At 43.3% G+C, this 24,243-nt stretch overlaps 1 protein-coding gene across 1 annotated transcript in view; it reads left to right on the top strand.

Moving 5' to 3' along the window:
- SEMA3G (semaphorin 3G) overlaps positions 1-24,243 on the top strand; it is a 99,803-nt gene that overhangs the window by 51,020 nt on the left and 24,540 nt on the right. The window contains exons 4-7 of the mRNA XM_056847240.1: positions 7,262-7,381; positions 13,938-14,028; positions 14,951-15,067; positions 15,745-15,887. Of these exons, the coding sequence (XP_056703218.1) occupies positions 7,262-7,381; positions 13,938-14,028; positions 14,951-15,067; positions 15,745-15,887 (471 nt within the window). The remainder of the gene's footprint in view (positions 1-7,261; positions 7,382-13,937; positions 14,029-14,950; positions 15,068-15,744; positions 15,888-24,243) is intronic.

The following is a 24,243-nucleotide window of genomic DNA, read 5'->3' as shown; positions in this document are numbered from 1 at the left end:
CATGGTTATTTTCTTTGCAGTGCTCTCTAGTCTTCACATTATTTGTCCTCATGATGAATCAGTGAGGATTATCCATGGGAATGAAGACTGAAAGATAGTGATTTGCCCAAGGCAATTCAATGAATTTAGGCTGGGATCTCAAACCAGATCTCCCAGACTGATTAGCCCCAAGTGATTACATTGATAAAACAAGGGAAAACATATTTATGGAGGTTTTTGCTTAAGGATTCATTGCACATTTTACTACTCTGCTATTATTTCACAGCATGCAAATAGTTATTGAAAACATGATTTGCGACAATGGGAAATTGAGGGGCCTAAAAGGGGAGGTGAACTTGTTGACAGTCCATCCCAAAGTAATTGCTCCCAGGAGTGGCTGTCACTCATTTGAGACTCCACTTGTTTATTTTGCAATCTCTCACCAATAGCTGCAAGTTTTAGGGTAGGCTTTTCCCATTCCTGTTCCTTGCTATTTTAGTCCCCCCCCCTTTTTTTTAGAGGGTAGCTTTTGCTACAAATCCACAAAACCAGTGGTTGGTTTAGACACAGAGATATAATACAATGTTCCTGCTTTTAACTGAATATTGGAAACTTGATTCTTCCTGAAACAGAGCCAGACTTAGACTGCAGTCTTAAGAACACTTTCCTGGAAGTAAGCCCCATTTAATAAATTGTGACCTGCTTATCCAAGTAGACCTGCTTATGCTTGCTCCTTAAGTATTAATACTGGGAATACTAATTCAGGGAATCTTCTCATCCACATATTACCAGAAACATCCTAACTTTCAAATATAATCCATCCATTCTTGCAACAGGGCACTGTAATAAATTTGACTTTCATCTTAGAAACTACTGTATTAAGAGAAAATAGTAAAGAGTCTCATAGAAGTACTTTACTAACTTGTTCTACCTCCTTTCTCTCAACAGAAATTCTCTGCCTCTGGCCAGGGCAGATTGGCTATTGACTCTGAACTTCTGTTTTACTTGGTCCATGTAGCACATGGCTTGGCTAACTCTTGCAAGCTGTCTTAAGCTGTTTGCTCTCCGAGCATCTTTCTGCCACTGCACCTTTCAAAACACACATGTACAAGCTTCTCTCATGCCACCAGGATACAGAGGCCAGGATTCGAAGCGGGTGGGTGGGCTCAGAGAAAGTTTTCACTGAATTCACTGTCAACCCCCCCCCCCCATTTAGTTTTATTGCTGGGAAAGGAAACTGGTGCAAGTATAAAAGAAAACCCCATTCTCTGCAATTCTTGTGAGTTCCCCACTTGTACATGAAGCAAAACCACTTCATTTATCTGTTAAAATGTCTTTTCTTCCAATAACGGATCATTCAGTAAGATGATGCCTCGGAACTTCTGTAACAGTCTGACTAATTCATTCTGTACATTTACAAACTTGATTTACCCAGAAGCTTTGATAAGGCAATAATATAATGGCCATTCCAGCGTTAGTTGATTCTTCTAGAGCAGAGTACTAGTTTCTGTGCTTTCGTTGTTTACTCGCATATATTGTGTTTATATATGTGTTTATATTGTGAACAACGCAGCTTGTTTTTTGGGGGGGGGCGTTGCAGTTGTTCCTTTTGCTTATGTATTGCTGTAGTGAGTTGAACTGTTGTGAAGTGAGCTAATAATATTTATTACTACTGTGAGATGAGCTAATGATGATTCTACAATCATTTTTGCTGGCTGCCTTTCCCCCCTAGACACTCTGTTGGACTCCAAGCAGATAAGTGAAATCAAGCCAACTGGCTCAATGAGTCTTAGTTTACCGAACATGACTATATCATGTCCCAAACATTTCACGTGTCTATTGGTCAATAAGGTGGGGGGCAGAGAGAGCAAATAAGTGTTATTTATTTTCAGATGCTGCCTTTTGCCTGAGAAAAACTAGTTGTTCTTTAAGTATGCTTTTGAGACTAGAAGTATCAGAAGGCTTCTCTAAAACCAATAATTCAGCCAAATGAAAACAGAAATTAATTATGGTTGACAGGATTAAATAGCCTTTATAAAGCCTCTTGTTCCACTAGAAAAACAGAAGTGTTAAGTACTAAAGAAATGCAAACAAGGACTTCATAATTGACTTGCTTTTCATTAGAGGAAGAGAAATGGAAGCATTAAAGTAATTAGAATAGGAGCAGTGAATGTTGTTTGTATATCTGCACTATGGACCGGGGTAATTTGATACTAAATCCTTCGGTTTTGATTTAATTTAGCATAATAAGAGACATAACTTCATTGGAATAGTATCTCAGTATTGCCAACCTAAAGTTTTTAAAAGTAATTGTTTGCATAATTATAGTGTGTGCCTTTTAAAATCATATATTTGTTTACATTATAATTGATGAAGGTCCATAAAGTGAGAACTTAAAATCAGTCCCGTTTCCAGATTTTTAATTTTTTGTTAATACACTGGAAAATACAGTAATATAAAAAATGAGTTGGCATGTAAGAATTATTTTCTCATTTTTATATAAAATATATAATAACTGAATACCATAATATTGGTAGAGCAGCAATAATTTGATAATTGTATCCAGAATGTTAATAAAATTTCATATAGTAAAGGCTATATGATCCAGGAGATCCCTGGTTGAAATCTTATCACTGTCATGAATTCACTAGGTATCCTTGAGCAAGCCATTTTCTCTTAGCTTTAGCTCCCCCATCTTCAACATGGGGTTAATAATATGAACCTACCTTACAGCATTGTTGTAAATATTACAACAATACATGGGACGTCGTTTGTACACTAGAAAGTGCTATGCAATCCTAAGTGGTGATGGTATTAAAATTGATTAAATGCTAAATAAGAGAACTTGATATGAGCTCTCTGTTAACTTTTAATTTTTTTAATTAAAACATTCAAAATAAATATATTTTGTTTTATTTATTTACAAAAAAGTATATCATGCCTTTCTGCCAAGGTGGTTAACAATTTAAAACATGCATGATATAATACATTATAAAACCATTACAATAAAATAAAATAATAAATAAGTTGGAATGGATGTGAGAGATTTTATCTGCAATGTACTGAGCAAAACGGTCACAGTGGGCCACCAAGCAGTGCACCTCCTCCTGCAGGCCAGATCCGAAAAGGCCTCTGACCACCACTCGCTGGCATACATTGTGCAGATACAGTGGTGGCAGAGAAGTGTTGTTTCTTTGCCCCCATCACTGCAACAGAGTATGCTTTAAAATGAGCTTTTACCTGTGTTCTGTTGGATTCAGCCGAAGTCTTCCTCCACTGTTGCTCTAGCCATCTCCCTTGTCTTTTCATTGCCCACAGCCCCTCAGTAAAACAAGAGGCTACTTGGGTGCTAACACCTGAGAGAGGGTGCCGGGAATCGCTTGTGTCAACTACTCAGGTCATTTCCGCATTCCAGAGGTCAACCAGGACATCAACAGGAGTACTAATAGGAAAATCTCCTAGAGCCACCACAAAGTCATTCGGATCCATCTGGCCCTGTGGGTGGATCGTCTTAATAGATCCTCCACTCTTGCAGAGTCTTGCCCTATAAGTCTAAACCCAAGCAGGTGATTCATCCATGACAAAGGAACCCATTGTCTTTTCCTCCACACTCAGATCACATTTCTCCTGCCCAGAACAAAATACCCAATCAAGAGTGTGGCCTGCACAATGTGTAGGACCAGTTATTACCTGAGACAGGCCCATGGCTGTCATATATCAACATCAGTCATAGTAGATGAAAAATTATAATGTGATTCAAAGTGAAAAAATCAGTGTTATAATGGTTTATCATAAATTTAATTTAAAAAAAACAAGAAGACTGATAACAATCTCACAATATATGTCTATAAAATACGGGCTTGCTTTATCTGTTTTTACATTTCCAAAGAAAACAAAAGTGTATATTGTACATAATAACTATAAAATTAAAAGAAGATAATTTTTCAGGCAGCTGTTATATAGGCAATAAAGAGTGCAAATATGTGTTCGAGGAAAATAATAATTACTGATTAAAAGTACTCCCAACTATAAAAGAAAATACAGATGTATCTGTTATTGCTTAATCCACTGTCTCTTCTGTTACAATACGTGGAAGGAGAAAGTCAAGCCAACAGATATGAACTTGATTGTGGGTTTGTTAAGCAATGCAATAAGAAAATTGCTCATCTTTGGAAACTGAACTAGAGAAACGAGGCATACAGATAATCACTTTCAGAGAATAAAATTGGCTTCTTTATGATTGATTGGTATGTCCATTTTAAAGAACATGGGGATTCCTATATATTTGTCATTCTCTCTCTCTCTCACTGCAAAATCTATTAACAGAATTTTCAAAGTTGTTATCAAAGAAAAAAACCTGGATCTTGATTTGGTGAAGATGTGGTGTTTCCCCCAGGTTTCCTCTGCAAATGTATGCTGACAGTTTAATTTTTTTTAAAGTAGCTACACTAGTTCATCTGTGAGCTGAGGGAGAAGCTTGATGCTGGATACTGAACCCTTTTCATTAGTCTGAAGCTACTGCTGCAGGGCCAGCTGAGTGGGTTGTGTCAGGAATGGGGGGAAAGTCAGTAGCTATCAAAGCCAGTGGAACTGCAACAAGCAGTAAAGGATATGCTGCATCATACCTGTCAAGATTGTCCAGCTTTGCAGGCATTGTAAGAAACTAATCAGCTTGTCCAGAGCTACTTGCAGAATTATGCAGGTAAGTAAGGAGGGAGGGAGGGGGGAAAATGGCTGCAGGGCCAAAACGGCTGAATAAGGGTGAAAAAATTCGGCATTATTCGGGATCCGCTGATTTGGCTCCCTTTATTGCCACCTTTTTCCATACCGGTAAAAAAAAAAAAAAAGGCCAAAAAATACCGAAAAGGGTTGTTTTTGTTTTTTTACTTAGGTAAATCTGATATGCACATCCCTATTGGCAAAATTACATACCAGAAGAGTAGCAGCATTAACTTGTGTATTTATAAGCAAAACTTTGTCTAAGTAATAAATGGGAAGATGTTATCTGAGGTCATATTGAAGGGGAGACTCTTTAGGATAATGGATTTCTTCTGAACACATTTAATCCTCTTACATTTTCCTGGGTTGCAATGATGACTTTTGTGATGAACGTCTCTATGAGTCATTTTATGTTGTTTCTTGTATGGTTGTAAGAGGCTGCCAACTTTGCCCTGGATTTGAACTCATGTACTAACAGCAAAGAGTTATTTAACTATTATTTAGCCTCTTCCTCCCCCTCAGGCATTTAATTTATCAACGAAAAGTGGTGTAGCTGTGATGGAGACCAGAGTTAGGAAATAGTACCTCCTGTTGGAGAAGGTGATGCAGAGGGAGAGACTGGAGCAAGATAAAAGGGCACATTAGGAACAGGGGTGACCAGAGTGTATTTTTCTATGGCAATGGATGTAGCTCCTGTGTATTGGATGGATTTTATCTGGAGGGGTCTGAATATCTACCTAAATTCTGCATGCTTATCTGCCAGTGATCACTGAAAAGGGAACAATTAATCCAGATTGGAGTCATGAATGGTCATTTGTCATCCTGCTGTGTAACTAGATAAACTTCCTTTAAAAATGAGTAGTTTGTTCAGGTCAAGGCTACGTGTCTCCTTCATTTCCTGCTGTTTCTTCCCCCACAATATTCTTCATCCACATCTTAACCAGAACTGGAAGAGAGCTGAAACTAGGTCCCTTGTTGATGTTGACCTTTCCTTCCCAGGTGAGAATGCAAAATTGAGAAAGCATCTGTTTGGTAAGGATTCAGATGGTAAAGGACTTGGGAATGGGGAGCATGGTTCAGGTGACAAGGGAGCTGGGGACATGACAGTTGTCAAGTTCTCTTTCTTTTCATGAAATTGGAAAGAACCCCATCATTTCATTCCAACAACCTGCACTAAATAAATACATCTTCTTGTTCCCTCCATAGATACCTCTCCTACTGGCTTCTTTCTTTAAAAAAAACCATGACTTTGCTTCCCTAGGAAACTTTCTTCCATTGCCTGTTAATGAATATATAATCTGTTTGTCTGAAGCCATTGTGCATCTTGTTTTAATTTGATTTGGAAGGAAGGATAGTTGCCTCCCTTCTGAGGCAACCTTTTTCATTTTTGCAAGATGGTTATCAAGCCCCCACTTTGGCAGGATTTTCAGTTTTCACAATTTTGTCATTACTCTTGAGATACAAATGCTTAATAATAATTTCTAGTATTTATGTAGCATAACAGTGACTGTGCTAAAGGTGGAGAAGTTTGTGCGTGTGTGTAAAATGCCGTCAAGTCGCAGCCGACTTATGGCAACCCCTTTTGGGGGTTTTCTTGGCAAGAGACTAACAGAGGTGGTTTAGAAACCATTAAAAAACTCACTGTTTGCTTGTTTCTTTGAAAAACCTTTTTGTTGTTTTTAAAAATGGTAAATCTCATGATTTGTGGGGGTGCTGACAGGCTAATTATTTTAACATGAATCATTGCCAATCCTATTTCTTGGAATTTCTAAATAAAGAGGCTGTTTTTAGTCCTATTGTGGTGGTTTCTTCCTGTTTTCTGCTGACGTACCTCTGCTGTGTATTAAGGACAGATCACAGCGCCGGCACCTCTGGTAATACAGGAAATCACTGCACAAGGCAATATGAAGACCTCACTTCCTGGCCTGAGATAATAATACAAAAAGATTGGGACAAAAGGTCTGATCAGGGAAGGAGCCATGATGGCTAGAGTAGAGAAACAGGAAATGTGGTATACGTGCCAAATAACGTAATAGAAATTTGCTGCCCGATTCTGCAATAACAAAGACAGCCCACTTGCCTGGTTGGACATGGTATAATAAGAACTGGTCACATGGCCTGGAATAAAAGAAGGGATCACATGACTTGGGGAGACGGGCACGTGCCTCGGGAGTGGCATTATTCTATGTACTTGTATATAAACAAGAAAAAGCAGGGTCTTTGAAGGATGGAAAACCTCAAGGGGTATCCTACAGCTGTCAAGCATGTAGTGTTTCCTATGAGTTTTGTTACTATGAAGTGGAGAGTGTGAAGAAGAGACTAACACAGCCCTCATAATTTTGCCACCCTTACTTTGACCTAGTTAACAATGCTGGCAAATCCTGACATCAGCTTCTGTGATATATTGTGTTGGTTATACCACTTGCTTTATGCCTTGACCCAGATGCCCACCCTCCCCCATCAGTCCTTTCTACTCTCGCCCCTCCCACTTTGACTGCTGTGCTTGGCAATGCAGTCCTTGTTAAAGATCACAAATTCCAATCCCTTTTCTTTTTTTTTCTAGACGGAATGTGCCAACTACATCAGAGTACTTTATCCTTTAAATCGAACACACCTATTGGCCTGTGGTACTGGAGCTTTCCATCCCATCTGTGCTTTCGTCTATGTGGGTCACCGAGGAGAGGTAAGGATGGATACACAGAACCACTTTGTAGTCTGTGCTGAATTGAGCCAGTTTTAGTCCTTGGTGATATCAAATGGATTCTGTTAAATCCTGCCGTAGCATCCTCCACACCAGTGCTAATAGCAATATGGCTATCTGGGTGCCTAACTTCAACATCTTTTTTCTGTGTAAGAGATAAGGGAGATATTGGCACTTAAACCAATCTCTGTTTAATATGCTGCCATAAATGCTTGATGAGGAGTGATTCATCCTTGAGAAAATTCGAAGCTGGATGGTTCATCAGCCCGTCCAGTGGAAAGGTTCTGTTTTCCAAGAGGACAGTGTATTGGATGAAGAAACTCATTGCACAATAAACCCATTAAGATCCACAATACTTATTCTCCTTGGTGCTCCAGATCAGTGTAGCTGCTCTTGTGGAATTTGTCCAGAAAAGAAATGGATTTTGGATCTAACTGTCCGACTGATTGAAGTTTTACTGCATACCTAACTCCAGCGTGTCCTGTGTTTTCTTTCTCTCTTTCTCCCTCCCTCTCCCCCTCTCAAAGAAATCTTCTTTTCTGTTTGGACATTGTATTCAGGTATAAGCCACAATTGAACACACATGAACACATGAAGCTGCCTTATACTGAATCAGACCCTTGGTCCATCAAAGTCAGTATTGTTTACTCAGACCGGCAGCAGCTCTCCAGGGTCTCAGGCAGAGGTCTTTCACATCACCTAATTGCCTGGTCCCTTTAACTGGAGATGCTGGGGATTGAACCTGGGACCTTCTGTGTGCCAAGTAGATGCTCTACCACTGAGCTACATCCTTTCAGGTTCTACTGAAGGGAAGAACAGGGGGTCTGCCCAATGGAAAGAACAGTAATTGAATTGCACTGTTGCTGGGGAAAGGGAGCTACTTTTCTCATTCCCAAACAAATTTCCTCCAAGCAAGGAAGGTCTAAGAAATACTCATAGATCCCATTTTCGAGCTCAGCTATAAGTTGTTCCCTTTGGGGCTAATCTCAAAAGCCTTGCAATCTTTAGGGATTTAGACAGTGCTGGCTCCCTGGAGGGGTGTATGTGGGTGGGTGGCATTTCTTTTCCCCTCAGCCTTTTGCTTTCCTTCCAAGTCTTTGCTCATAAATCAAGCTGGCCTCTGCAGGAAGGTCATCCTACTTCACCCTGTAACCCCCTCTCGCTCTGGAGGATTCAGTGCTCAGAAGCTTTTATTGAGTGCTTGAGAGAAAGGGCCCTTTCAGCACAGCTGTTTATCATGAGGGAAAGGGATGGCTGCAGACAGTTCCCCTGACCTCTCACATCATAACCCTATCTGCTACTCCCCACCTCACCCTGGTGCACGTTCACACTGGTTTAACCCGCAGCTAAACACAATTGAGTCCTGTCTTTTTGCTGCTACAGTATCCCAACCATTTAACAAGGCCTCTCCTTGGTCTTGACTTGGCATGCAAACCACATTATGGGATAGTGCTAGGCCTGGATGTGGGTAGACATTCAAGTAGGCCTGACAGAGACTTGTAGTGAGCTTGAAGAAGTTGCTTTGTCTGGCCAAGTGACATAGCTAGCAGGCAGGCAAGTGGATGTAAAAAACGGCACGTCAGTAATGTAGAACAGGGAGGTGAGGAGTGATTCTCAGTATCCTTGGGTGTTAACTCTCAAATATGTCCCTTTAGTGAAGCTTGACTATTAAGGTTTCTAACGCTAGAGGGTTATTTTTAACTAGAAAGAAACCTAGAGTTCTAGCTACTGATGCCTCATCTCAAAAGCACAGAGTTAATATATATCCTCAGAGAGAAGAGAGACCCTTGTGATGGTTCAAATGCTTGAGCTAAAATGTCATGCCTTGCCTTTCTCCTCTGAGGCTTCAGCTGTCTTCAGCAATGGGTTATTTTCCTTGTTTCATCCAGGGAAGGCAGGACTAAAATCTAACTTCCTGTCTTCCTGGCGGGAAAATAGCCTGTAGAAGCCCAGTTTCCTCCTGCCTTCTTATAGTGAAGCAGGATCTTGGCACAGATCCGTGCTTTAGTTAAGTATAGGCTAGCTATTTAGACTCTTTCTATTTTATCTGTGTTTTTTACTTTTTTACTTACCACTTTTCTATCCTAATCTATCTCTACACCCCTCCCCACTTTCCTTTGTGGTATTTCCTTTCGGAGTGGGGAGTGAAAAGCCGAGGGAGGAGTTAAAATGGCGGACGCCATTATCCCTTGGGAAGACGATCTGCTGTCGGTTGAGGATTACCTACTCTGGCTTGTGCAAATAGCCCGCTACGTTTCCGATTCTCCCAACGGCTGCAATAGCGAGCCCTTAGGGAGCGCCGCTGCAGAGGATGTGCTGGAGAGCACACAGGCTGAACCGCGGCAGTCGGCGCCAAAAAAGGCGCGAAAAACCGCGGCAACAAAATTAGGAGCCGGCAAAAAGAGACGCAGCTCTAAAACAACCAGCCATAAAGGGAAAGCTGGGAAGAGACCACCCGCCTATTCTACAACCTCCGTGAGTGCACCCGCGGCTGCCCTCGCGTTTCCAGCATCTGATACCTTCCTGCCTGGAGTTGGTAACGTACCCCCCCTTTCTGAAGAGGCGGGAGTTCGCCATTTTTCCCAACAGGAGGCAGACAATTTAGTGAATTATGCCCTTCTTAGACAATGGCAAGCCTTTCAGGCTTATCAATGTAGAATTCCCCCCCTTCCCTTGGACGGGCCCCTTCGGGTCCTCCTCCACCTCATTTTCACAGTCTGTGAGTAACAGGGAGGGAGAACCCGGCCCAAATCAGGGCCCTATCCAGGTACAACCAAATCAGGTTCCTATCCAGGTACAACCACAGGCTTCTACCTCAGCTCAGTGGCCAACTAAGGCTGCATTGAAATCTAAGGGCATTGAGACTCAAACTAGCCAAATGGAATCCTCCCTATCCATAGATTCAGACCAAGAACTAGAGGAAGGAGAGTTTGACTCTGCAGACGACTCTTCCCATTCAGATGAACAGCCCACCAGGCTATTCAATGGGGAAGATTATCAAGCATTGCTAGCTAAGGCTATCTTGGCTTTGTAATTAAATGAAGAGGGCGATCCCACAGAGGAAACCACTCCCAAGTTAAAACAAGGGGTAAAAGAGTGCTTTCCGAGAAAAAAGGCTTCCAGCAACCTAGTCCCCTTTCCTGAACTGTTTTCTAGAACAGTTAGAGAAGAGTGGGATAACCCTTCAGCCACAAAACAAGTTCCTCCTACGATTAAAAAACTTTACTCCCTGGCACCTCATGCCATGTCCATGCTCAAGGTGCCACTCATGGACGCCCCGGTGGCAGACCTACAAAATCCAGGTCTGGTTCCAGAGGATGGGGTGGGAGCCTTGCGTGACCAACTGGACAGAAAATTGGACTCCCTAGCCAGGAAGGCTCATGAAGCCTCGACTTTGGCAATTCAGGCCAATGCCACTATGTCCATTTTCACAAGGGCCTCATTTTTATGGGTCAAGAAACTCATTTAATTGGTCCCAGATGACAACGTCAGAGTGATTGGAGGTTTAGAGAGAGTTCTAAGTGCGGTCAGTCTAATGGCTGATGCCTCTTTAGACTCCATCTCCTTCATGGCCCAATCCATGGCCTCGGTCACATCCTTGAGACGGGCCCTTTGGCTGCGAGCATGGCAAGCAGACTTTAGAGCCAAGACCACCCTCATGGCCTACCCAATACAAGAGAATAGACTCTTCGGGGAAAAGTTGGAAAAAATCCTAATAGAAACGAAGGATAAAAAATAGGTCATGCCAAGGCAGTTGCGCAAGGAACAGAGATCATTCACTTACCAGCCCTTTCGTTCCTTTCGGGCCTCTCCCAGGGTCAGACCTTAGTACAAGAGAGGATCCTGGAATAATAATTTTCGGCCTTTTCAAAGAGGCGGAAGGTTCCAAAGACCCCAGAACAACAACAGAACTGACAAAGGTGACAAGTTCACAAAATCCAATTCCCAATGACGTCGAACTCACAGGGATCGGGGGGAGGGTTCAGTTTTTCAAGACCAGGTGGTTGGCCTCCAACCCGGACAGCTGAATCTCCAGAATTATATCAGAGGGTTACCTTCTGGAGTTCACCTTTCAACCACGAGATCGGTTTATCCTTTCCCTGACATCCCTCAAGAGGGAAAAGCGAGACAGAACACTCAGGGCCATAGAGCAGGTACCCATTCAAGAGATACACCAAGAGGTCTACTCCATATTTTTCACTGTCCCAAAGAAAAATGGGGACTGGAGGGCCATTTTGGACCTCAAGTATGTGAACAGGAGGATGACCCGAAAGCATTTCAGGATGGAAACACTTCGCTCTATCATGGAATCTCTACAGCCAAATACATTCATGACGGCAGTAGACTTAACCGAGGCGTATCTACATGTGCCCATTCACCCACGCCACAAACGTTATTTACGATTTGCAATTGGACAACATCATTTCCAGTTCAGGGCTCTCCCTTTTGGCCTGGCTTCCGCACCGAGGGTTTTCACGAAGATCCTCGTCACTGTCATAGCAGCGTATCCAGATGACATCCTGATCTGTGCCCTGATCTGTGCCCAAATCAGTCCATTCAACATACCACAACAGTAGTACAGCTTCTTCAACAACATGGCTACATAGTCAAAAAGAGTTCCCTGACACCCTCTCACTCCCTCGTCCACCTGGGGGTTCGGATAGATTCCCAGACAAATTCCCTTTCATTACCTCCAGAACGAATTGGCAAGATTGCCACCTTAACATCCATCGTCCATAATCAGGTCAAAGTCGGCCCGCTTAATGCGACTAGCGAGGCTGCTAGGTCTTATGATCTCCTGTATTGCGGTGGTGCCGTGGGCTCAGTTTCACTCGCGACCGCTTCAGTGGCTTCTTCGTCCTTTTCAAATGGACATAGGGAAAAAGAGAGACAGACCTATCTGCATTACCCAGAAGACAAAACAGGGTTTGCGTTGGTGGGCCCGCAGGTCAAACCTACAAAAACCCAGCCAATACATCCATGACGAGCCCTTACAGCTATTTACAGATGCCAGTCTAGAGGGATGGGGAGCCACCCTAGACAAGCACATAGCCCAAGGCCGCTGGTCTCCATCCGAGACCAAGCTCCACATCAATTTACTGGAGATGAGAGCGGTCAGACTAGCCCTCCTAGAATTTTCATCAGTCCTCCGAGGTCACCATGTACTCGTGAGGACGGACAACACAACAACAAAAGCACACATCAACAAGCAGGGAGGGACAAGATCATCCTCCCTCCATCTGGAGGCAGTAACAATATTGTCATGGTCACAAGTGCACCTCCTGTCGATACGGGCAGAGCATATAAAAGGGGCACTCAACATCCAGGCGGACTGGCTGAGCCACCAGACCATAGACGAGGGAGAGTGGTCACTCGATCAAGATGCCTTTCAGCTCGTTACTTCCAAATTTGGCGTCCCTCAGGTAGACCTGTTCTCCTCAAATGCAAACAGCAGGCTTCCAAGGTTCTTCATACGATACTTCCACCAGAGGGCAGAAGGGACAGACTCTCTAACCAGCCCATGGCCCAAGGGCCTGATGTATGCCTTTCAGCCCTTACCAATTATACCCAAGGTACTGAGAAAGGTCTTCCAGGAGAAAGCCAATGTCATATTCATTGCCCCATTCTGGCCTCGCAGACCTTGGTTTGCAACCCTCCTACAATTGTCGGTCCAAGAGCCATGGAGGATCCCAACTCACTGGAGAACTTTTAATTTTGTCCTGTATCCCTACAGAAAAAAGAGTTGCCATGCCAGTTTGCTGGGGGGAAATGCTTTGCTATGCAGACATAGCATATGGGTGGTAGCTGGAGATTTCCTAGGATTACAACTGATGTCCAGAGATCATTTCTCCCAGAGAAAATAGCTGCTTTGGATGGTGGACTCTATGGCATTATACTCCACATCCCTCCCCAAACCCTATCTTCCACAGGCTATACCCCAAATCTTCAGGAATTTCCCAACCCAGAGTTGGCAACCCTATCTGAGACCCTGGCTAACTCTGAAAGGTCATCTTGTTCTGGCAGAGTTTCTCTCTCTCTTGCTCTCTGTCCAACAGCATTCATCCTAATCCTATCTGCTGTCTCTGTTTCTTGAAAGTATAACTGATTAGCTTATAAAAGGATGATGGGAAAGATAATACACCACCCAGATTACTATTAGCATCTTATCTCTCACCAAATATTAATTGTGGGATGATCCTTATTATAGTACTGCTGTAAAACCAAAAGGATTTAAATATTCAAGGCCCAGCTGTACTGAAAAAGCTACAAGTAGGTTTTATTTATTTATTTTGGTTTGATTAATTTCACTGTCTACAGCTGAGCAATATCAGTTGCTGGATTTCTCATTGTTAAAAGCAAAGCTGTAGTGTATCCAAATGCTGGTAGGACTTGCATTTCCTCACATTTCCTTTGTTACATCTGTCCAGACTTCCTTTCTTCTCATATCACCTCTAAACTCAAGACTGTGTATACTGTTGTGGTTCTGTTAGCAATATTTTATTACCTTGTTTATCATTTGTGCTTCTTCTCCTCCCAGCACGTGTTCAGCTTGGATCCTACAAGTATAGAAAGTGGCCGGGGGAGATGTCCTCATGAGCCCAATAGGGCATTTGCAAGTACTTTTGTTGGTAGGTGTCACATTAAGTGGATCAACTAGATCCAAGGTTCTTGTACCCTAATGACAATCTGTGGCCTTGTAAGCCCAAAGTGCAGTCATCTATTCTCTGCAGGGTACTCTGCGCAACATAATGTACAGGCCTAGTTAGAAATGGTCAATAAACTGCACCTGAAACCTAGCATTGACTTCTTAGCTATTGATTCATTACATTAACTTATAGTGCACTTCAGCTAAGCAAAATAACACATAAAATAATATTTTCTTGTTAGTTCTTAAATTGCCTTGTCCTTTCTTGATAAGAACAAATTGGCTTTGGTTTCTTAGTGCCATGAAAGATCTCTGGTCTTAAATGATATCTAGGGCTATTTTGAATTATTGTGTCCATCTGGGAATATGGGGACACAGGCAGCGACTCTTTCTAAGGACAACATGCATAAAAGCTTTCTGTGCTAGAGGATTCAGAAAGCACAAGTGGGGGCTTGATAACCATCTTGAAAAAATGAAAAAGGTTGCCTCAGAAGCCTTTAACATCAAATCCTCTGTGAAGATGTGTCCTAAGTATGGACATAAATCTTTTTCTCTCTGGTACAGTTGCATAAACCAAGTTCACCTGTTCTTTCATTGTACACTTACATCCACTCATTTCCCATACACTGGTGTAACGAACTGGCCAAGGGTATGAACTGTGAACAAGGAAACCAATTCTTGTCTCTTCGATTCATGACTAGGGGGCTTTAAGCAAGCTATGCTTTCTTATCTTCCTTCTCTGCCCCACATTTACAATATCACACAGGGTAGTTGTAAAGATTATGGAGATTATTATATGAAGCTTTCTGAATATTCTAAAATACTTCATAAATGCTAAGTATCATGATTATTACTGCAGGAATATAGTGAAAGAGTTTATTGTTTCTGTGGGGTTTCTCTCCTAGGTGGTGACTTGTATACAGGACTAACAGCAGATTTCTTGGGCAGGGACTCTGTGATCTTCCGAACAATGGGACACCGCTCCTCTCTACGCACTGAGATAGATCAGCGTCTGCTTAATGGTAGGAGAAAGTTATAAGAGTTCTTAAAATCAAAGGGTATGTGGTATAGTTACCCATATGCTATCTCTGTTCATCTGATTGGACATTTTAGTCAAATGAAGTGCATGTGCCTTCCAAATAATTTGGGCAAATCATGGCAAATATGGGTTGGAAAGAGCTTAAATGTATTTGGGAATGAGGCTCAATTCACCCTAGCACTGTTGAATGAATAAAGCGTATACATTTCACACAATTGTGAAAGCAAGGAAATGCTTATCAGTGGGATTAGGAATGGGATGGCAGGAGGGTCATGTTATGAGGATTTGTATTTGGATGTGTTTATAACTCTTTTAGTTATTGATATTTATTGAAGATATTCACAGCCCACTTTTTATGAACATGGCTCCACAAAGGAACTTAAAACATTGCTTAAAACAATACCCTAGATAAAATAACCATAGCTAAGCACACTAAACCAGGAAACATGGCAAAAGTCAGCCAATGGAAAGGAAAATCAGCAACATCTTTGATGTTGGTCCCTTAATAAGTGGACTTTCTATGTGGTCACTCCATTGGCAGTAGCTCCACCAACTGCCTACAGGAAATTGTAGAAGTATGTATCTTTTAGGATTCATGCTTAGAGGCACACAGTATCTGGTGTCCTTCTTTCTAACATGCCTTTGCAATCTTTATTACAGCCCCTAAATTTGTTGCGGCTTATTTGATCCCAGACAATGATGACTGGGAAAATGACAAGGTTTACTTCTTCTTCACTGAGAAGGCAGTAGAGTCGGACAGCAAAGGACGTGCCATCTTTAGCCGTGTTGGGAGGATCTGTGTGGTGAGATCACAGGGCCATTTTTGTGTGTGTCTGTGTGTGAATGTGATGTGGAGATTTAGGTGTTTTATGCATGGTTGCTTAACCCTCCTTTATTCCCTGTTTCAGCCAGGATCGAATTTTTGGGAATGCACGCTACCTCATTCCTTGGAAGCTCAACGCTGCTACAACGCAGAGCGACCCCTGCTTTTCCCATTCCTCTTCTGGACCGAGTCAAACTGTTCTTCCTGGCTCATTCCAGAGCCACAGAGCGAGCATACACCTTTCTCGGGTTGAGCTTCGCCCCACCCTTTTCCAAACCCTTCTTCAAGGCAGCCAAACAGGGGAAGCACAGAAGATTGGCTTCTCTCACAGCCAATCACAAAGCAGTGAGTAAAGAGGCAGGGATTCAAGTGTTTCCTGCTTCCTGCTACCTCGGAGCTCTTTCAGAGCAAAAGAAAGGATTTTTTAAAATAAGGCTTGGATTCCTCCCCCCTTCTTTCAGATTGCTCCATTTTTTGTTTTTTGTTCTTAAAATGCTTTTTTATGTGGCGGGTCTGGGGGGGAAGGAAGTCTTCTCTCAGGGTGAGTTGCAAAGTCAGCCAATTACAGAGCAGCATTTAAAGGGGTGGGACTTGATTTGAACTTGGGAGACTGCTTTTCTGTATTCATGCCTCCATTAGCACAGTTTCAACCCTGATCATTCCAGCCATTGCATACAGTTTCCCCCAACCCGGGTTACTTTGATCCTGGCTGAAATGGGGAATAAAGGAGGCTAAAGCGACCATGCATAAATGACCTTAGTCAACAGCTTCATGCACTGCTCAGGAAGACAGTGTGGTCCTTGCATTTGTAACTTACAGTATCTTATTGCTTGACATCTCCACATAAGAGGCGTGTTCGAAGATAGCGGACAGAACCACAGCTGAGCATCTGGCTGTATAACTGACTTATAGCATTGCTGTTCTGTACAGCTAATGACTGTGAGAACAGCTTAAATGGGAATAAACTGCTGATAGATGCTAATGAGGGTTCTCTTGGAGATAAATGAAGGTACCATAATTGTATTAGTGACACATGTATTCCACCAACATTTTGTCTGTTTATGTCAGGGCTCCCCAACCTATCTGAGCCTGTGGACGCATTTGGAATTCTGACACAAGGTGGGGAGCACAGCCACAAAGTGGGCTGCCTCCAGGAGGCAGGAGCCTCACACAGAGGAAGCCCAAGGACAGGGGAGAAGAGGTTAAATTCAAAAATACACTGGGAAAGAAAGGTGTGAGAGAATAAAACACTGTGATGGCGGCTGCCACTGAAACAATGTTATTTTAATCTTCGTAGCCTATGAGATCTTCAAGTGGCAAATGAAAAGCCGTGTCGGGCAAGAGCCCCACCTAGCCATAACCACTTTTTAAAAATACTTGATGGGTGCCAAGAAAGGTGTTGGGGGCGCCATGGCACCCACGGGCACCACGTTGTGGACCCCCGGTTTATGGATTTAGATGATTTCTGTGCTACCCTTCCACAGAACCTACTTGGGGCAGCTTACAAAATAAAACATAATAAAAACATAGTACACCTTAGAAGTCACTAACAATTAAAGACCCAGCATCCCGGGGCAAAGAGTGGTTTAGGTGGATTTCAAGGTTTAAATGACACTGGCCGTTTATGCTTGGTAATTAGCAGCGAGTTCCAGGCTGAAGTGCCCCGCATTTTCCCCCCCTTCACGCTGAACCGTCATTCCAGCCGTCACTGCGAAGCTGGTGCATACCTGCTTCGCATATCTTAAGAGCCCCTTTAACATGACCTATTGTATTTGCTCTGCCCTCGCATCGAAGCATTTACTGAAGGAACCATAAAAAATCACAGCTGCGGCTTAGCTATGCAAATGACCATTGCTAATGTCTATGCAAACAAAGGAGCAGGCTAGTGGAGGGGTGGAATTTCTCTTGCATTGGGACAGTGAATAGTCATTTTAAAGGGTGTATTTAAAAAAAGCAGCTTTGAGCAAGCATCAAAATCGACCCTGCATAAATGGCCACTGTGTATATATTTCCACTTATGTATGGTCCACTTTTCTTACAGAGACCCAAGGCAGATTACACAGTATAAACCCATACAATCAACTGGATGGGACATCTAATAAGCAGTATAATAGGATTAGGACTCCAGAAATCTGAAACCAAGCAGAAATCTGAAACAAAGCATAAATATTAATATCACATGTTAAATGATACAGAAATTACATAGTAGGATAATACATATCGCAACAGATAGTAGATACTACATACAGTAGTATAGTCCACAGTCCCTTTCCCCTTTATTAAAGCATCGTTCTGAACATTCTGTTATTGCATAGCCCTGTTACCTGTGTAAAAAAGCCCTCCTGAATAATTCAGTTTTGCATAGTTTGTGGAATGCCAGGACAGTGAGAGCCTTCCTGGCCTCATCAGGCAGTCCATTCCATAAGGTAAGGGCCACAACAGAGAAGGCACATGTACGGCCAGTTGTTGATTTTGCCCATTTGTGGAGTGGCACCTGCAGAAGACCCTGCTACAGATGAGCGGAGCTGTCATGGCAGTACATAGAGGGAGAGGTGGTCCTGCAGATATGAGGCTCAGGGCCCTCAATATCTTGAATTGAAACTGGTAGCTGATCTGCAGCCGACGGAGGGACTGGAGAATGGGAGTAATGCACATGATGTGCCTAGCTCCTGATAATAAATGAACTGCAAAATTCTGCACTAACTGGAGACTGAGTTGACTTTGAGGGGATACCTACATAGAGTGCATTACCATGGCATGGACCCAGGTGGCCAGACTGGCCAAGTCAAGGTAGAGGGTCATCTTCGGGACTAAACTGGGTGGGAAGAAAGCATTTTTTGCAGCTGCATTAACTTGCTTTTCTAGCAGTAATGTTGGATCCAGTATAACTCCAGGCTGTTAACCAAGCCAGCAAGCGTCAGCTGGATGCCATCAAAGGTGGGAAGCACCTTTTTTGTATGTGTATAGAGCACAGAAAAATTATGTGGCCAGTTCTCACCCAGTCTCTAATCTGCCCTTTCTGGGCAAAGTGATTGCAGAACAGTTGCCAACCATCTCCAGATCTTGGATAACTCATTTGCTCTAGATCCTTTTCAGTCTGGTTTCTGCCTGGGTTATGGGACAGAGATAGCTCTGGTGGCTTTAATATAGAGAAAATATGAGCTGTAGTAAAATCTTTTTGCCACAGTTCATACTATGGGTAGTAAGCTTGGACTTAACTTTACTCCAATGAGTATGAATTCTAAGGGGTACAATATGTGCAGTTTTCAGTGCATTTGCAGCCCTGCAATGAGGCAAGTAATGCCCCTCAAGCCCTTTCAGCCCATCCTCCTCCAGCCGCACGGTCCCGATCCAAATTAGGCCCAGCTGCTGTGGGGAAAGTGAGTTGGGTTATGGGAACTCCAATCTCATTAATGCCCAGAGGTATTGTATAGTTTGGCAATAAGCCTGTCCACTTTAAACACTTCTAAAATATTTGGGGGTGGGAGGAGGAGACAGCGCTAACATTTGAGATTACATGTGGGAAAGACTCCAGCTGGATCCTAGAAAGAATGTAATAGGGAGAAAGCTTGAAAGCTAGACGGGAAAGAAAGAAACAGCCCTCTTCCCAAAGGATTATCAAAAGGAAAAACTCGTATGAACCATTACCAAGTGTACTGCCCTATAATGTAGGTGCTGAAAAAGAATAGGTGCATATAAGCAGTGTGTAAAATTTACTGCAAAAAAGAACTTGGAGTATTATTATTACTACGACTATTATTATTTATTTTTTAAAATTCCCACTTTTCTTCCACATGGCCATTTTTATGCTTGGTTATTAGCTGCACGATCCAAACGGAAGAGCCCCACGGCTTTTTAAAAAATGTATTCATGAATTTTCCGTCCTTCAGGGGACACCCCATGGCTGCAATGCACTAGCCCCAGGATTTCAGAAACCTCTTTTAATGCGAATTTAAATTTTGCCTTGATTCCAAAGTGAAACTAGTTGAGGCCATTTTTGTGAATAGTCTTAACTTGGGGTTTTCTCTTCCCCCACCCATTGTTGCCTGTCCTGCCCTCAGCCCCCACCTCATAAGCATTCTCTCTCCATTGGGCTGATGCAATATGGCTTCTGCGCCTTCGGTGACCCATTCTGCAAGGAGGAGAGAGAAGCTCAGCACCTGACCTGTCGTTGACCACTGCCACAGAGGGATAGATGGGGGGGGGGCTTTGTTTGACGCCATGCATGTTAGGGAGGCAAGCAGGAAAAGACAAGATCTTCAGGCTCCAGGAGCTGACTAGGGGTGTTTGGCGACCGCTGCCACAGTTCGCAATCTGCCAGCCATCAGCACCCCTTGGCAGCCAATACAGTGGGGAGGGACTTTGAACAGTCTGCATTTTGGGGGTTTCTTCATGGCTCCTGCTACTTCTGGGGTCTCTTCAGGGCAATGAGTCCCCATGCATAGGGCTTTTAAGATTCAAATCAGAAAACCGTGTGTCTGCAGAGTGGCAAATCCTTCAAAGCATAAATGACCCATGTCTGGGACCCAAGCAGATAGCATCAATAAAAACCATACAAAACATAGTTCCTAAAAACAACACTTTCTTGGCCTCTCATGTAAAACTGCGCAAAGGAACTGTGACTGCAATCCCAAGAACACTTTCCTGGGAGTAAACCCCAGTGAATAAAATAGGACTTACTTCTGAGTAGATTTGCTTAAGGTTGCTCACTATGTGTATTGTGTAGCTGATAATAGCCTAGTAGAGAACTAGAAAGGAAGACATGGTGGCGAAGCATAAGATGGGGAGAGGGGATGCATCCCACAAATCACTGGAACTTTTAAATTAAACCAGGCAGTCCAGGCCGCTTGGAAAATTTTGAAAGAACAAACAGGAGATGCTACTTTAAGAATCTGGGAAGCTGCACCGTGTGTCCATCTCTGCAACACAGGTGATCTAAAAGTTGGTTGGTTTTGCAGCTGGAGCATAACAGGAGAAGCTATAGACCTGCATCCAGTGAAACATTTCTGTGGACAGAGGGACTTCTGCCTGAGGAGCACTACTGTCTCGCCTAGCCTCTCCTCTCCCACTGCAGCCCAGACTGCTCCCTGAAATGCTGCTCCTACCCCAAGGAACAGCATCAGAGGGCATTTGGGCTGCAGCAGCAGAGGGGAGCTGTGCGCCATCTGTGGAAATCCTCTCATTTGTGGAAACATTTCACCAGATCCCATCCAAGGTGTGGTGTGCTGCTGGTACCAAAGCCAGATTCAAGGACATGAAGCCCAATGTTAAATCCATTTTTATGCACTGTCTTTCCTCTGTTATTGTGTGAGGAGATGCATGAGTACATTTTTCTTCTGCTTTATATATTATTTTATTTATATCACACCTTTCCTCCAAGGAGCTCAGAGCAGCATTTGTGATTGTCCCTTTCTCTACTTTATCATAACAATCCTGTGAGTTACATTAGTCTGGGGATGACTAGTCCAAGGTTGCCCATTTAATTTCCTGGCAAATAGTGATTTGTATCTGAGCCTCCTCATGCCCAATCCAACACTAGCCACATCACACCTGAAAAGTTCTGCATATCAGAGTACACACTTTCTGGGAACAGCAGGTGATTCCATGAGCTATGGGCTGCTCATTCAAAACGCAAGGAAGATGCTGCATTATCCTTGAAGGGGTTCAGATTGAGGCTGAATTGAATTCTCCCATGGAAATTTTTGTACATAAAGAGCCATATGAAGCTGCCTTATACAAAGTCAGACTGCTGAGTCCTTCTAGCTCAATATATTATACCCGTGTTGGCGAACCTATGGCACGCGTGCCACAAGCGGCACGCCAAGCCCTTTCTATGGGCATGCGTGGAGCCGCCCCCGCCCCCGCCCGTCCCCTCCTCGCGGCCTCGGCGCCATCTGCCTCCGTTACCCCACTCCGCCTTAGCAGCAGCAGCAGCACCGCCGCCCCACCCAGGCGCCGCTCCAGACCCCCCGCCGCCCGCTCATGCTCGGCCCCGAGGGCTGCCCTGCCGGCCGCACCACTACGCCCGCCAAGTCGCCCCCGCCCCCTCTTCCGCCGCCCCCTTGGCTGCCCGTCCCCCTCCTCCGCCCCTCCTCGCGGCCTTGGCACAAGTTTCCGCCGCGCTGCAGCCAACTTTGTCGAGGGGCGGGGGCGACTCGGCGGGTGTAGTGGGGCGCCCGGCAGGGCAGCCCTCGGGGCCGAGCATGAGCGGCCGCAGCGGGTCCAATAAGCCCCCCTGCAGAGTTTTGAGAATGCAGATGGGGAACATGGTGTTTGTCAGTCATTGCCATGATTTAATTTTATGGATGACAAAGGATAGTACAGTTAGTTCTGAAAATGAAATCCTTAAAGTGTGGAATTCTCTGCCAAATAATTTTAAATCAATGAAAGCACTTGGGATTGCTTTCCTTACTTTGTTTGGATCATTTTATGCTTGTGAGCATGAGATGTTAACGTATGAGTTGTTTTTTCTAAACTAAAACCTCAGTATTCAGGTTAAATTGCCGTGTTGGCACTTTACGATGAATAAGTGGGTTTTGGGTTGCAGTTTGGGCACTCGGTCTCTAAAAGGTTCGCCATCACTGTATTATACTATGCCTTTTAGTGGTGCATCTTTAACTAGAGGTACAAGGGATTGAACCAACAGTCTTCTCTTTTCAAAGCATATCCTGTGCCATTGAGATATAACCTTTTTCTGCTTGGGGGTTATTTCCCAAAAGACCATTTCTAAGCTTACCTTTTTCATATCAGTTTCCTGTAGTTCTTTGCCCTCCTTGGTGTTGGCTTTGGAGCCATTGTGGGTGAGGGCTGCAAAGACCCCTATCTCTGTTGCTGAGAGATATTTTGAACCAAAAAGCATGCTGAAATGACAACAGATTGGGTTGTGAAGAACTTCCTAATGCTAGCTTCTCTTTGCAACACCTCCCTGCCTCCCTCCCCCAAGGCCCACAGAAAATAGTCCCACCATCTGAAAGACTGCTGAATGGGTGGAGAGCATTTCACTAAGGGCAGGGGAATGTTCACAAAATGCACCCTCTCATTTCAGCTCAGTCCTACTTTAGATTGAATGGCACTGAAATAAGATCCACTTCCCGCAGACTTTGGTTCTTGATTAACAGCACGTTATAGGAAGCCTGTTTGGCACACACAGCATTTTTAAGCTCTTCAATCAATACCTCATCATTGGTAGTGCCTGGCTCAGGATGGCTGAGTAACTCTCCCAAGAGTGCAAGTGTTTCTTTTCAAGCCAAAGCCAGGAAGATGAAATTTTTCTTTTTGGCAATTCTCTTTAATGTGGTTGGCAACAACAAAGGTGGAAGGGGGAGTAATCTTCTTGAGTCTTTGAAAGTCAATGTGAGAATCTTCTTTCTTTCATCCAAATGGAAATTGCCTATTTTTTATGTTACTAATTTTGAGTTTCAACCTTTCTTCCCAGCCATCCCTCACCACAGTTATTTTATGAGCATCGTCTTGTTTCCAAAAAGGTTCTTCTGTAAAAGATGCTTGGCTTTCAGTTCTGTCTCCTAGATTCCAATACAGCCATGCATCTGTATCAAACTAAATAATTCAGTTGATAGGAAAAAAAACTAACTGCAGAAATAATGGGGAGGGGCTTTGGCTCAGTGGTAGAGCATCTGCTTGGCATGCAGAAGGTCCCAGGTTCAATCCCCAGCATCTCCAGTTAAAGGGACTAGGCAAGTACGTGATGTGGAAGACCTCTGCCTGAGACCCTGGAGAGCCGCTGCCAGTCTGAGTAGACAATACTAACTTTGATGGACCAAGGGTCTGATTCAGTATAAGGCAGCTTCATGAGTTCATGTGTTCAATGACAAAGAAGTAGCCATTAGTCTCTTGAAGCAAAAATGTAAACAGGAGACTTGTAACATCTTAAAGACTAGCAGGTTTTTATCCTAGCATACATTTTCATGGACTAGAACTCACTTCATTCATACATTGAGTTCTCAGTAGAGAAATATATAAATATGATTTATGAAAAAAAAGAGCAGAGTCGAAGGGTCATGAAATTCAGGAAGTACAAAATGAGATGTAAGTATGCAAAATTCAAATGTTATGAAGATAAATGAGGATTGGTCCTTAGTGTTTAAGGATGCAAATCATAAATGTTCACCTCACTTCTTCCAGATACCATTTAACAGAACTTTTTCCTTGCCAGACTATTTCTACCAGTTAGAAATCCATAAATTTAGATGAGCTTTCTTATTGGCAAGGTGTAATGTCTTAGACTCAGCCGAGACACAAGGGAGATACAATTACATTATTTCAGAAGAATACAAATGCCCATTTTGTTCGGATCAAGGAGGCTACCTAGCCCACAT

The sequence above is a fragment of the Euleptes europaea genome, chromosome 1 (genome assembly GCF_029931775.1).
Source record: "Euleptes europaea isolate rEulEur1 chromosome 1, rEulEur1.hap1, whole genome shotgun sequence".
NCBI classification, from domain to species: Eukaryota; Metazoa; Chordata; class Lepidosauria; order Squamata; family Sphaerodactylidae; genus Euleptes; species Euleptes europaea.
Note: the sequence above shows the minus strand (reverse complement) of the source record. Positions and strands in the feature narration are given on the sequence as shown.